This window comes from Schistocerca serialis, chromosome 2, assembly GCF_023864345.2.
Source record: "Schistocerca serialis cubense isolate TAMUIC-IGC-003099 chromosome 2, iqSchSeri2.2, whole genome shotgun sequence".
Classification (NCBI taxonomy): Eukaryota; Metazoa; Arthropoda; class Insecta; order Orthoptera; family Acrididae; genus Schistocerca; species Schistocerca serialis.
The window spans coordinates 805,178,693-805,193,855 of record NC_064639.1 but is presented as its reverse complement, the minus strand read 5'-3'; the positions used below and the strand labels follow the sequence as shown (position 1 = coordinate 805,193,855).

Sequence of the window (15,163 nt, the reverse complement as noted above, 5' to 3'; positions counted from 1 at the left end):
AAACTCTCTACACGTGTTTGGAAAAAACATCAAACTCTCTTTGACCACCAAAATTCTTGTATATCAAACTTGCGTCCTCAGCAGCCTTTTGTATGCATCGGAAACATGGACTATCTATGCCAAACAAGAACGTCGCCTTAATGCTTTCCACATGCAGTGCCTGAGATCCGTCCTCGGAGTAACGTGGAGGGACCGAGCGACCAACGAAGCAGTGCTATCTAAAACTAACTGCAACAGTATTTCAGCTATCTTGAAGCAGAGACGACTCCGCTGGCTGGAACACGTCCACCGTATGGATCCTGACAGATTACCACGTGAGGTGATGCTTGGAGAGAGCTCTATAGCCAAAAGACCTGTAGGACGTCCAGTATTGAGGTTCAAGAACTCCTGTAAACGAGATATGGAGAGCTTTGGAGTCGACACAAACAGATGGGAGGCACGGGCTAGCATGAGACCAGAGTGGCGTGATGATATATCATCTGGAATGTCGAAGCATGATGAAGGCTTGTTAGACAGATTAAGGCAGAAAAAGGTTCGCAATGCTACCACTGCTCATGCCTCAGCAGCCAGATACACTTGTGACAATTGCTGCAAGAGATGCCGTGCTGCCATTGGCTTGACAGGTCATATGAAAAAATGCAACCCATAAACACACAGACACTGCATCAATCATCTACCAAGATGTCGTGGCCAATATATATATATATATCACTGAAATCCCACAAACACCTATGCAAAGCATATACATATAAAAGGTGAAAATTATTCTCTGTTCCCCACTTCATATTTCAGTTCGTCTACATTCTACGAACACACATAACCTCAAAACTCATGCAACTAGTGTCGCCGAAGTTGGAACACGCCGAAACTGTTTAGTTTCACCGACGAGTTGCGCAAACTCGCGGCGCGCATGCGCAGTTGCTGGTAGCGCAGTTGCCTGCAACCTAGAGTCGTCGTGTAAACTAGGCTTTAGATAGCAACCGCGTACGCCTCCCAAGCGCGAACAGCGATTCTTCTTGGCAGCAGTAAATCTGCAGCCATACAACGTCCCCCACCCGGCTGCGCTGCTTACAGAGAGTTTCTCTGCCCCTAATTCTTGGGTTCCCATGTTTAGGCCAAACGGGTTAAATTCTTAAACCGGGGTACACAAAATTCTTCAAAGCAATCAGCACATGACATTAAATTTTCCTATCACCTTTGTAACTGTTCCGTTCTTTTACATTTCGTGTTTCACTTTTAATGAAGTAGTACCATTCCGTGTGCCACACCAGATCCGAAATCCACAAGCTGCTGCACGCAGCCTACCTGCGGAGTTTCCTGCTGGCGTCTGCCGTCTTCATTGAGAGGTCTTCGCTGCTGGTCACACTCGTCGCCTTCTTCCTAATGGGTCACATCGCCGGTCCTGACCAGGTCAGTACATTCGCATTCTTTCCCATTTCTGTCCCACACATGCGTTTCAAGTGACTACATCCTTTACCTGCTGTGTTTCAGATATTCTCGATGGCTCAGTACTACAACGTCCTTAACGTAGCGCTGGCCATCATGTTCCCCATGGGCATAGCAGCTATACAAGAAGCTCGAGTCTCAGTCCAACGTATACAGGTAAGAACAAATTGCTGATATTTCTCTCCACCAATGGAGATCCTGATGCCTTCATATTGCAATTCCTTAACTGGTCTGGTATCAAAGTGCAGCAACATCATCGATGTCACGCTACTGGATGAATCTAAAGGTAAAAGACCATCCGAAATGTCCATTGGAGTAGATATTAGCAGATATTTATTAATGTACTCAGTGGATGTAAACTAGCTAATCAAATGTATCTGGACACTCATTTCTAGACAATAATATGGGGTGTCTCCACTCTTTGCTTTCTGACGACTTGAACGCTGTTGTGGACACTTTCAGTGAGATGTCTGAACGTCTGTGGAGAAATAACAGCTCATTCTTCCTCAAGAGCCGAAACTACAGAACGTAGTGATAGTAGACACTAGGGTCTGGTGCGAAGTCGACATTCTAATAATCCATTCCAAAGGTATTCCCTTGTGTTCAAGTTGGGGCTCTGGGCAGGCCAGTCCACTTCAGAAATGTTATTATTCACAAACCATCGCCTCACTGGAGCTGTTTTATGACAAGGTGCATTGTAACGCAGATACAAATAATCGTTGTCTCCGAACTATTCTTCTGTAAAATCCGTTCCCAGTACTCTCTCCATGGCTCTGGTGGTGTGTATCCCGTTACACTGTGTGGTGTGCGTACTGTAAGACCTTCGGTACACACACCATCAGATTATTTGACTCGTCGCTCTATGTGAGTGTCAGCAATATGCCTCGTGGTCTTATCGTGGCATGTTTATCTTCTGCCGTTAGGTCAGACGATAGAAATGCCACTTGCACGCTAAGAATAGCAGATTGATGGTGACCAACTTTAAACAGAACTTGATTAATTTTCACACACATTTATTAAAATAATAATAAGCATAAAATTACTTAACTTGATTCTGGATGCTATTTACAATTGACAATCTGAAGTTCCTTTGGTCTTGGTACGTTAATCTTATTCTCACATCTCTGATACTTGACAAAGTGTCTATACATTTCCCTCCAAGGCTATGTACAGGTGAGAGGCACCCACATGCCTTGCTCATACTGTGGCATCAAGCAGTCAGGCCCGCAAGATGAGTGGTCTGCCAAGCGAGTAGACTCATTCTTATTTATCGAGTAACATGAACTCTAGTACTCACAATTAAGTTAAAAGTTATTCTCCTGTTTGAATATTACGCAACGGAAACGCAATCTGACTATTAGCAATTTACACAACTCTGACTGTTCACTACGCACTGGAAATACCACATTTTCTTTCTTATTTAACGGCTTTGATCAACACGTGGCCATCGCACTGAATATGAATGGCGCACACATTATAAATTCTGGATATCATGACAACATACAATTCGAAGGAAAAGGCCACCAATCTTTTTCTTTTCACTATCTTATTTATTCCGATAAATTCTATAACCTAAACACACAAATTCTATAACCTACAACAATAACACATGAGAAATTCCGCCCAGTGGGCATGGCTTTACATTGGTGATTCTCTATCTTATGGTCTCGTAATTATTTAACGCTACAGTGCACTTTCTGGATAGGATGGTGGATCTTTTGCTATATCTCACACTTCGACTCTCACAACCATCATCACGAAACTTTCCTCCAGACCGAGCGGTACAAAAAGGAACATGCATATCCCACTGCCTACGAAACTATCTTGTTACTCTCCCATGCCAACCACACATACTTAAATTTCATGAAATACATCACACTGGCAACATACAATACAAAGAATAGTCACAACGTTATAATCACATCACTTTCAGCTTTCCCACTTCAATTCGTATTCATCCCAGTTTCACACGACACTGCCCCACTTCGTAACTTTTCTTTCCTACTATGAACTCTGGAGGATATATGTGTGACCAAACGTCGACCATCACACCAAGATGGAACTCTTTGCCATTATGGAGGCTAAAGAGATCCGGAGTGGCTATGTAACTACTGAATTATAAGATGGAAATAGCTCCAGATTAAGTATTTTAATTACATAAGATGACTCTAAGCAAGGGAACTGTCTCTGCTGCTCGGTGGTATGCTCTGATAGTGTTCTGAAGATCCGACTAACAACATCATGAAGGGCTTACATAGTCTTTAGGACACTGCGGCGTATGAGACGTTAACAAGCTAAGAAATGTCGTACCTGCTCCAATGGCCTGACTGCACTGCAAGCCATTTGTTGCAATGCACACAGCAGGGAAACACGTACAGTCCACTTAGGATACGAACGTTTAGAGATGGAAGCGGTATTGTTTTGGGTCATGTGGAAATCGGGTGCAACCAGCTCGCAGATATTGCAGCTAAGGAGGAAATACGTATTGAAGCGTGGTCTAAAGTTCCCCTACAGACTTAACCTCGCTGATGAGATACAGGTCCATATTTTGTATTGGAGCACACCGGCTCTTTTCATGCAATTTTTCTACTCTGTTGTATTTGTTTTTTGCTTTGTCTGTGTTCGAATTCGAAGCCTTCATCTTCAGGTTCGTATACCCACAAGTGTAATTTATGGCTGTAGCAAAACATCTGCTACTGTTGGAGGTCCATATGTCTTTCGTAGTATGAGTGGCTATAAGTGTGATCTATTGGAGTTAGTGCACTGCCGTGCACTATTGGCTTCCATCCATTGAGATTAGATGAGGTGCTTTCAACTTGCACACAGATATGGTGTTGCTCTATGCCGCTTTGATTCCTTACAAGCGAGATGAATTTACAGTGTGCTGTACTTGTGGAGTACTAACTGTAGACGACCTACTCCAAGAATTGAGCAAGTTCTGTTTTGTAAGAGGATCCTGCGGCCCTACTGGTGACCTGCACTCGGTCTTTGGCACTGTAGCTAGAGGTACCATGCACATTATCAAACTTCACTTCCCATTTCCTATGAAAAGTTCAAATTGTAAATTAATTACTTTTATCGATTCTGACTGTCAACAATTGCGTATTTACTATTCAAAAGGTTATAAGAGTTCTTTTTAAATTTTTGGGCGTTTCCACTCTTAAGCATTTTTATATGCCACGTTTGTTTATGATTTCAGCTAGTGCTGTACTTTTCACACTATACATTTGTTACGTCATTTATGTCCTGTAAATACGTATATTTTAGTGTGTGTGCGTTAATAACCATTCAGTCAGGCTCCTAAACAACAGTAGCAAAAACAACAAGGTCAGGAGGGGACTGTTGGGAGAAGGATCGGGGTACCTGCACTGCCATCAAGAGTAGTAACCCAATGAAGGCAGTTCTACATCTATATCAGAGCTCCACAAGCCACCTAATGGTGTGTGGCGGAGGGTACTTCTGGTATCACTAGCTGATCATCCCATCCCTGTTCCACTTGTTAGTGGCGCCTGGGAAGAATGATTGTCGGTAAAGCTCTGAATTAGCTTTAATTTCTTGAATTTCTGTGGCGGTCATTTTGCGAGGTATATGTGGGAGGACGTGATATGTTGTCCGACCTTTCACGGAAAGTGCTCTCTGGCAATTTCAACAGAAAAATCTCTCTTGTAACGCCTGCAACTGGAGTTTGTTGAGCATCTCCGCAACGCTCTCGCGCCGACTAAGCGATCCGCTAACGAAACGCATTGCTCTTCGTTGCATGTTTTTTTCTCTCTCTCTTCTATCAGACCCACCCAGTAAAATCCAAGACTGATGAACAATATTCAATAAACAGTGGAAAAAGCGCCTTGGAAGGCACTTCCTTCGTGGATGAGCTGCATTTCCTTAAGATTTTTTCTAAGAATCTCAATCTGGCATCTGCTTTTCCTGCTACGTATTTGTTTTACCTGGTCCTAGATATTTTACGGCAGATATTGTTTGCAGTAATTTTTCATCAATAGTGCAGTTGAGCAGTCGTGGATTTTTTTCCTACTTTCTTATTTTCATACACAACCGTATCATCTTACGACAGTCTTAAAGAGCTTCCGAGGCTTTCTTCATATCATTTATATACATTGCAAACAGCAACGGTCATATCGCACTTTCTTGAGGTACTCCGGAAATTAGTTTTACATCCCTCGATTTTGTGCCGGTAAGAGCGAGGTGTTGAGTTCTGTCTGTAAGGAAGTCTTGAATCGAGTCGCAAATCTGGCCCGATACTCGGTAAGCCTGCATTTTTTTTCACTAAACGGCGGTGCGGCACTGTGAAAAATGCCTTCTTAAAGTCAATTTGCCGTTGTCTACAGCGCTACGGATCTCACGACGAAAAAATGTGAGCTGAGTTTCGCAAGATCTCTGTTTGCGGTATCCGTTTTGATTTTGTAGAGGAAATTTTCATTCTCCAAAAATGTCATAATTCTTGAGCATAAGATATGTTCCATAAATCTACAACAGATTGACGCCAACGATATAGGTTTACGTATAATTATGTTCACTTGCCCTACGACCCTCCTTGAAAACGGTAATGACCTGCTCTTTTTTCCAGTCGCTAGGTACTGTTAGTTGCTACAGCGGTTTACGATAAATTGCTAACAGAAGGGGAGAAAGTTCTTTTGCATAATCCTGTAGAATCGTATAGGTATTTCATCTGGTCCTGATACCTTTCCTCCACTAAGCCATTGCCGGCCGCGGTGGCCGTGCAGTTCTAGGCGCTGCAGTCCGGAACCGCGGGACTGCTACGGTCGCAGGTTCGAATCCTGCCTCGGGCATGGATGTGTGTGATGTCCTTAGGTTAGTTAGGTTTAACTAGTTCTAAGTTCTAGGGGACTGATGACCTGAGATGTTAAGTTCCATAGTGCTCAGAGCCATACTAAGCCATTGTATCGCTTTCCTACTCCGCGATCGGCTACCTCAATTCCTCCCAATTATACGCAGGTACGATGATTGAAATGACCGACCGTATTAAGATCTTCCATGGTGAAAAAATTTCGGAGTGCCCAGTTCAATATTTCATCCTTCTATCTTTTATTTTCCGTTTCGGTGTCAGTATGGTCACTGAATGAATGAACAGAGGATTTCGAACCGCGTACTGATTTTAAGTAAGACCAAAACATCATGAGGTTTTTACTCAGATCGGTTGATAAAATTTTACTTTCAAAGTCATTGAATGCTTCTCTCATTTCTCTCATTACTGTCAGTTTCGCTTCGTTCAACTTTTGCTTGTCAGCTGTGTTATGACATCTCTTGAATCAACGACACTTTTGAATTTTTTCCATTTGTGCTCTAAACCTTTCTCCCCTGTACTGATATGACGCCCGTTAAAAAATTAATATTTGAAGCTGACTACCCACATACTCTGTCATTTGTATCCTTTCACTCCTGCTAAGCAAAAATATTGTACTACCTGTCGTAACATCCCTTGTAATAACGTTATCGTTGCTATCACCACCTTTTGATCACTGATGCCTTCTCTACATCAACTGATTCGTTTGCTGGCACGTTGCTTCAACAAACCTGTGGACCCATTTCGTATGGATGGTTGTGTTGAGTGTTTGTGTAGTGTAAGAAATAATAGCTGAGATCTACTCCTAGCATGTTGCCTTCTTCTCTCCAAGAGCACTATGCTGGCCGCCAATCATAGTGGAATACTACTCGTATAAAAGGAGTCGCATGTCAGCATTCCATTAAACACTTCAGGGATACATTGCTGCTAGCTTGGGTGACGGCGAACCTTTGCATAAGACGTTTCCCCCCATATTTTTACTGGACGCCTTTCTTCGCAACCAACAACAACCTCAACGACATCTTCACAAAAATATTTTATTTATTAACGATAGCACACGATTCGGGATAAATCCACGCTCAATAGTCAACGGTGAAAATGTGTATAATGTAAATGTTGATAATTCTGCAATTTTAATAGCTGATGTCGATATTAGCTTTATCTCGAAGCATGAATAGAATGTTAATAAGAAACAAAGAATAGTGGTCAAAATTTCTCCAGGACCAGACTGCGAATTGGTTACTTCTCAGATGAGCATCGCCGCGTAATTCTTATTAATTTTCCTTTCCTCCGATTATCCTTCAATCTTAACGTTAGTGCTCTTGTAGTGTCCTTTTTTCTACTAATATAAAAATGCTTGCGTTTCCTTTTTGTGCATCGCCGCGTAATTCTTACCAATTTTCCTTTCCTTCGATTATCCTTCAATCTTAACGTTAGTGCTCTTGTAGTGTCCTTTTTTCTACTAATATAAAAATGCTTGCGTTTCCTTTTTGTGCACAGGAGTTCCTTGTGAAGCCGGAGGCGACTGTAGAGGACAGGAGCGGAGGAGCCGCTAAAGGAGAGGTATCTTTGCAGCACGTGTCAGCCACGTGGGACGGAGCCAACCCATCCCTTTCGTCCATAAACCTCAACGTCTTACCCGGCACGCTATGTGCTGTTGTAGGACCTGTTGGGTGTGGAAAGGTAACGAGCTTTTTATTCGTTTGAAGTAGTGTAATATGGTTTTGGGGTTTGTAGCTGTATAAGTAATTACTTACAAATTTACTGTTTTATTTATGTACAGTGGTTCGTAATGAAACTAATAGTAACTGTGAAATACAACCTTCAACTGGATCTAGGACGCAGGGAAAGTTTAAAAACAGCAACTGAAGAAAATAAAATGCTCTGTGTGCTAAATTCCAATTTTCGTTTGCTGTCGATATATTTATTTCTCCACTTAGCTTGTAGCTTATGCTACGTGCTGTCCAACAATTTGTCTTGTAAGGCTTTAATAGTACACAATATATGCTTTGCGATACATGTACATATAGAGCAGCTAGTCGTTTGCATGTTTCATTGAGCATTCACACTATACTGTATCTGAAATGGAACGTGACAATTGTTTCCTACGAGTAACACAATTTAGAAAAATATGTTGAAATAACCTAGCCCTTTACACAAGTGTCTTCCATAAATGTTTGTGTGGCTTATACTGTCACACACACTGTCCCATTCACCTTGACTACCACATTTTTTCGTTCAGAAACAAAATAAAAAATACATCAAGAAAACGTAATTTAGCTACCAAGAGAACATTAACCAGTATGACTGATTTTATTGTGACTTTGGTCATTAGGAAGATACGCATAGCAGTACATCTTTTTCGAATAGTAACGTATATAATTTTATTCTGTAAGCCATTTCCTCTTCATCAGTAATTGTTCAAAAACTTATCATGATATACCATTCACGTACACATTATGTTATTAACGTAACACAAAACGACTGACTCTCCCGTTCTGGCAACACTGCATCTACTAACGGTAACGTAACGTGCCCACCTGCTGATGTTGACAGCAAACAATTTTAAACACAAGGAAAATGCACACAAGCAAGTGGATGAACAATAATGGTCCTATAACATTCTTTTGGGGTAATAGAGAACGTACTCTTGTATTTCAGATTTCCGTTCATTAAGAACGATGTGTTCTTTAAGTAACTAATTAAAGAGGGATAAATAGTTTCCGTTAAAGGACTGGCAAACTCAAACCAAAAGATCGTATAAAACTGATGATCAGCTAATCTGCCTTCTTATTTCATTTATGCAGAGCTCGCTGCTGTACCTGCTTATTAACGAGCTGTCACCAACATCCGGAAAGCTCAAGATTGGAGGGAGGGTATCATATGCGAGCCAGGAGCCGTGGATATTCGTAGGCACTGTGAGGCAGAACATCCTGTTCGGACAGCCGTACGACAAGAAGAAGTACCAGAAGGTGGTGGAGGTGTGCGCCCTGTCCAAGGACTTTGAGCTGCTGCCGTACGGGGACAAGACGCTGGTGGGAGAGAAGGGCATCACACTCAGCGGCGGGCAGAGGGCCAGGGTGAACCTCGCCAGGTACGTACAACAGGAAGAGGTGCCAGATGGTAGTGGAGGTGAGTGTCCTGACCAAGGACATCGAGCTGCTATTGTTCAATGTCACAACGCTGGCGAGAGAGAAGGAGATCACCTTCAGCAGCGGGTTGCGTATCTAGTGGTGGTTCGTAGTTCAGTAACGTTAGAGTAGTCCACTTTCTCTGTATTCATGCAGATGTGCACTGAGAAGAGAGGATCACGGGAAGGCAATGGATGTGTTGTTGGTCGTGTGCACTTTTTCTCTGTTCACTCCTGTAAGAACGACGCTCAGAGTTAAATAGGCGGCGATATATGTGATTACCAGTGGATCACGATTAACCCCATGCTGCTCTGCAGGGGTGGCATGATGTCTATTCCTCAAAAAGTTGTGGCCGTCTGTGTGGTGGTTTATGTGTGTGGATACATTGTCTCTGTGATACTGAAGAGTCACGCGGACGAGTTACGCGAATTCTTGTGTAATCTCTAATATATATTCTATGATCCATGCATCTTGCACCAATTTTGTGCTACAGTGCAAGGGATATTTATCATATATATTTTTAAAAAGTAAGTTACTGACGTTATTTAGATATTACTATTATATATTTATTACCCCACAATATAGGAATAATTATTATCCACCTGTTCTCTTTCACTGTACAAAAGGAAGGTTTTGGCATTTCTCTGAATTGCAGTTCTGCGGTGCGAGAGGGAGTTAAGCCAAACGGTAACCTTACGTCAGCTAGTGGTAGCCAATAGCACATGAGCCTGCAATGACATGTTTTAATGTTGACGTCATGACTGACGGTGAAGCTGATTCTGTGTGTACTAAACTGCAAGAAATGAAGGTGACTGGCAGAAAAGAAAGGCAACAGTACGAAAAACTTGAGCCTAGACTACGAGAGTGAAAAAACTTGCAGATCTGTTTCAGAGAGAGAATAGGGTAGTAGTTGTGATTTGTCTGTGAAGTCTACGAAAGCTAACCTCAGTTGGTGCGAAAATCACACACTTACAGTTAATGATGAGGAAAATCCCAATGCTGAGTTTTGTAAACTAGGGAACTATAAGGAAATGAAGGGAGTCACTTGCAGTGTTGTACGCATGCCATGTACACGTGGGAAAGTTTGTGCTGGAATGAGTGGACAATCAGTCAACACCAGAATCATCGAATATAAGCGGTGGGGAAATCGACCGCGGCGGAGCACACGGTGTGTCAGACCGACAACATAGTAAAATTCGCTGCCACTGGTGTTCTTGGTGTAGAGAAGAGCTATCACACCCGCTTGTTCATGGAAGTTCTAGAACTACACAAACTTGGTCATAGCTTCAACAAGAAGGAAGAGAGCTTCAAGCTGAACGGATCTTGGATTCCCGTCCTGGAGCGAATGATCGTTGCAGACAGCAAGGGGATACCCGCAGCAACAATGACCACGGAGAAGCCGTTGGAAGTTGGAGCGCTAGGTACATGTAATCTGCTGCCGCGAGCTACTCTCCAGCCGTCTGCCACCAGCAATGGAGGATGAAGGTTTGAGAATGCCAGCCACTCATGCTGGCGAAACATCAGACAAATCATCAAACAAGCATCGGCCGAAGAACCCAAGACAGAAGCCATCAGACAATTTGTGAACCACAATCTGCAAAAACCGAGTGAGTTGGCGCAGTGGCTAGCACACTGGACTCGCATTCGGGAGGACGACGGTTCAATCAAGCGTCCGGCCATCCTGATTTAGGTTTTCCGTGATTTCCCCAAATCGCTTCAGGCAAATGCCGGGATGGTTCCTTTGAAAGGGCACGGCCGACTTCCTTCCCCGTCCTTCCTTAATCCGATGAGACCGATGACCTCGCTGTCTGGTCTCCTCCCCCAAACAACCCAACCCAACCTCTGGAAAATGCTCTTTATGCAGTCTGGTGCATGCTAAACAGAGAAGATTTTGACAGTGGGGGTAAAGTAAATTTATTGTATACATATTGCATGAAGAAGAAGTGGGAAGAGAACGACAAGGAAATATGTCTGTTATGTGAAATCTCTTCTTGAAATGCATCGAATTTACAAAAATGGAAATGAAAGGAATGGTTTTTGGAGTGTCTGAACTAATACATGTAGAATTATATTAGTCTATATTCACAAGACGTAGGTTTCAAGACGCCACATACTGCTACATATGGTGTGTGTGGCTCACGCACATCCAAACAACAGGATATATATAATACGTCAGGATACTGGCCTACCTCGACTCTAACCGCAATTTCATGCCGCAAAGAAGAATCAGACTTTTGTCTAATAACGATTGATTTGCAGAAATCTTTTTCACCACTGAAGATACCTACTGAAGTTGTTTTCTACCTGAGGCTGCTTTGGGTGTACGACTTCGGTATCCCCCTGCATAACGATAATAGCGATATTATGTACATGGCTCCTGATAACATAGCTTCAAGAGGTACTTCAGAAAACGTCTTATTTCTTTAGATTGCTATTTCAGAAAACACTCTGAAAAATAGAAAGTTGCGTCTGTTTTCCGACACCTACTTAGCTCAGAACAAGAATAACACATAATACCTGATGCACTATGTCCTTGTTGTGGCTACAGTTTTTCATTACATAGAAGATTTTTACTTCCTTCCTAGACATATCTTTTTACCTTCTTACAGTGACTTTGGTGGTACTGAGAAAGAGAATAGTAGAATGGTCTATGTCTTTACTTCAGAGGACTGGTACAGAGTAGTATACAGTAAAACACCCGAGTTAAGGACCATTTCTCTGTACAGAGGATGATCAAGTAAGATTGTCAAGATTTGTAAGCAGTAGCTTCAACTCTAGTTAAGAAACAGAAGTTGACTTTTGGGCAGAAGATGAAATTTCGCAAAACTTGTGTCATGGAAATGGAATCTAGGAAGCCTGGCATTATTCAGTGTAAAGAATACTAGTCTCCATCGACTTTTCGCAGGAAGAGTACTGGACGACCGCGGCAACTTAGAGCAACAGCAGTCTTCAATTCCATCAAATATTAATGACTTTCAAAATGCGGAGTGCTCGTATGTTGGTGGCAGATTGATTGCTGCTGTAAAAGACAAAGACTTGTCCCTACTCCTCACATACCAGAAAACTATCATGCCGTGTACCGTGCTCTTCAACCAGACATTCGAAGTACAACGAGCTAGAAGGAGCACGATACAGACGGCTGAGAGTAAGTATAGATACCGATATAGACGGTTGCTTTGACTTGGTGTGTCTGGAACCTCAGATAATTATTAATGCTTAAAAATAACAAAAAATTTCATATTGAAGTAAATCGGAATTCAACTACATTTTAAAACAAAGCATTGATGAAAACTGGACTGTTGTAAAAATAACCCATTTTTAAATACCATTTTTCAAATTTAGCGATTTGGAACTGACGTTTTCCGGACAAATAATGGATATTACAAGACGATTTTAATTTTCCTATATACTTTGGACTATAATAATTGATTATGAGCCAATGATATGACTGTTAATGTGCTCAGTTTCATACAAGAAGACCACTCGCAAAACGCAAAATATATCAGTTCCAAGTGTGTGAGTGGGTTAGCTCCCTCTCGCATTCTAGCGCTCTATTACCATCCGACATTCAAAGTCGGTCAATTCGCGATTTAGTGCCATTAGCAGCTGACGCAGTTGTACTATTTATGGAAGACATTCCAGAGAACTGCGCATTAAAATCGTACGTTATTCAGCGCTTCTGACATCGGGAACTTCCTATTTTCAATAGCATCTGTAACTGATATAGATACATCGTCCTCGTCTCGACATACAAAAATCGTGTGTCATGCGTAATTGTGCACAGCACCATCACCAAAGAGTAGCATCTCGCGATGCATAGCTACAAGACACACCAGCACACAGCTATTTATGGTACCGACATATGCCAGGGTTTTGTAATGGGTATCTAGTATTTAAGAATAATATTTACACCTCTCGCTATTATTCAAGTGCTCGTGGCTATTGCTAACACGAGTAGAACACTTACACGCAGAAACATAGTGTAGAACAATCTGAAGCTACTCACTTGTCGGTATCCAAAATTATTAAGAGATGAAAGGAGATCCTCGACATAGTGTGATAGAAATATTGATACAGATTCAGACTGAAATGATTCTCCTTTTGTCAGTTGTAATATTTAATGGTACAATATCATAAGCATGGTAGTAAGACAATTACTTACTGTTCCATTTCACAGGGCTGTTTATCGGGAGGCAGACATTTACCTGCTAGATGACCCCTTGTCTGCTGTTGACACACATGTCGGCAAACATCTCTTTGACGAATGTATTAACTCTTATTTAAGTGGAAAGACGAGAATTTTGGTCACGCACCAGTTGCAATACCTCCAGGGAGCAGACAATATTGTGATACTGAATAAGGTGGGTTGATCTCCTTTCACGCATGAACGGCAGTTGCTCGTTGCATTGTTTACATTAAAAGAAAATTTGCTTCACAGGGAATCATCGAGCATCAAGGAAATTTTGAAGAGATTCTCCAGAGTGGCGTCAGCTTTTCAAAATTGATGTCAAGCACGGAAGAGGAAGTAGAGACGGAGGAGTTGAGTAGTAATCTACGGAGAAGCACCAGAAAGTCTATGCAGGTAACTCTATCATTTTGAAAAATTTGGGACTACTTTCTCGGATTACAGACTTTCTCAACGAATATTACTCTCTTTTACAGGACGAACAAAGCAAATTAAGACGTTCAAAACGTATCGGATCTCAAAGAGCCAACGTAAATATGCTCGACAGGCAGATATCCACGTTGTCGGAAGTGGTAAGTACTGCCCTTAAAGGTACAGGATACTGTTTCAGCACGTACCTCCGCTGATTTTTAGTCCGCAGATGTCAAGTGTCAGATCTTTGAAAATTATTAAGATTTTGCTGTTATTTTTTTGTCGGCCTAATGTATTAGTGTGAGAGTTCGTTTTTCTGCCAAATATGTATAAAACAGTTTGTTTTAGTCTGTGTTGGTCCGAGAATCGTTACGAACAACTAAGGACTGCTGTCTGAAGAATATAATCAAAATTTTGCTATGGTAGTGTTTCACCTAATTTTAAGCTGAAACTTAAGGTGGGACTGGTAGCCGGGAAGTGAGTGAAAACATCCAGACACAGTTGTAAAAGCAATAAAATCAAACAAGTATGCGTAACGTACTCTCAATGCAGACTGCGGTAGGTTCTGTTATTTAGAAGACCAATGGAAGTTATATGAAGAAGGTTATGTGGAAGAAGTTTCAAACATCTAAGCTTAAAACTGCTTCTAATTTATTCGTCGAATTTGTAGGATACAGACGTACTAGCGGACTCATTGAAGCCATTTGATCAGAGACCAGACTATTAACACATATTGGTATGAAAAGTCAAATGCACACTCAATCAAAGAAACAAGTGCATATAAAGGAAGGTCCTTAGACCGAGAGTAATTTTTATTACCAACGCACTGACTCGATTCGTAAGAATTTGTTTTAGTAATGAAAACACTACGTAGCCAACTATGACATTCTATAGATCACAGGATGTATTGATTTTTGGTTCTTTGCGAGAACTTATTAGAATGCGAGGGCGTGCTGAAAAGTATTTCCTCCGAATTCTTTATGTGAGAACGCTGAAAGGTTTTTAAGTAAAACAAATTTTATTAACGTTCTACATCCTTATTCTTCATGTCCACATATTTATTTCTCAACATAATCACGCTGGTGACGAACACATTTATCCCAACTGGAGACCAGTTTGTTGATACCGTCACTGTGGAATATCTGACTTTTTTGACGTAGCCATAAATTC

The 15,163-nt window shown here is 41.7% G+C and overlaps 1 protein-coding gene across 1 annotated transcript in view; it reads left to right on the top strand.

The window, feature by feature from the left end:
- The window catches only part of LOC126456436 (ATP-binding cassette sub-family C member 4-like), a 130,218-nt gene that overhangs the window by 45,634 nt on the left and 69,421 nt on the right, over positions 1 to 15,163 (top strand). The window contains exons 7-13 of the mRNA XM_050092186.1: positions 1,272 to 1,410; positions 1,492 to 1,602; positions 7,766 to 7,948; positions 9,073 to 9,359; positions 13,574 to 13,757; positions 13,835 to 13,978; positions 14,059 to 14,154. Of these exons, the coding sequence (XP_049948143.1) occupies positions 1,272 to 1,410; positions 1,492 to 1,602; positions 7,766 to 7,948; positions 9,073 to 9,359; positions 13,574 to 13,757; positions 13,835 to 13,978; positions 14,059 to 14,154 (1,144 nt within the window). The remainder of the gene's footprint in view (positions 1 to 1,271; positions 1,411 to 1,491; positions 1,603 to 7,765; positions 7,949 to 9,072; positions 9,360 to 13,573; positions 13,758 to 13,834; positions 13,979 to 14,058; positions 14,155 to 15,163) is intronic.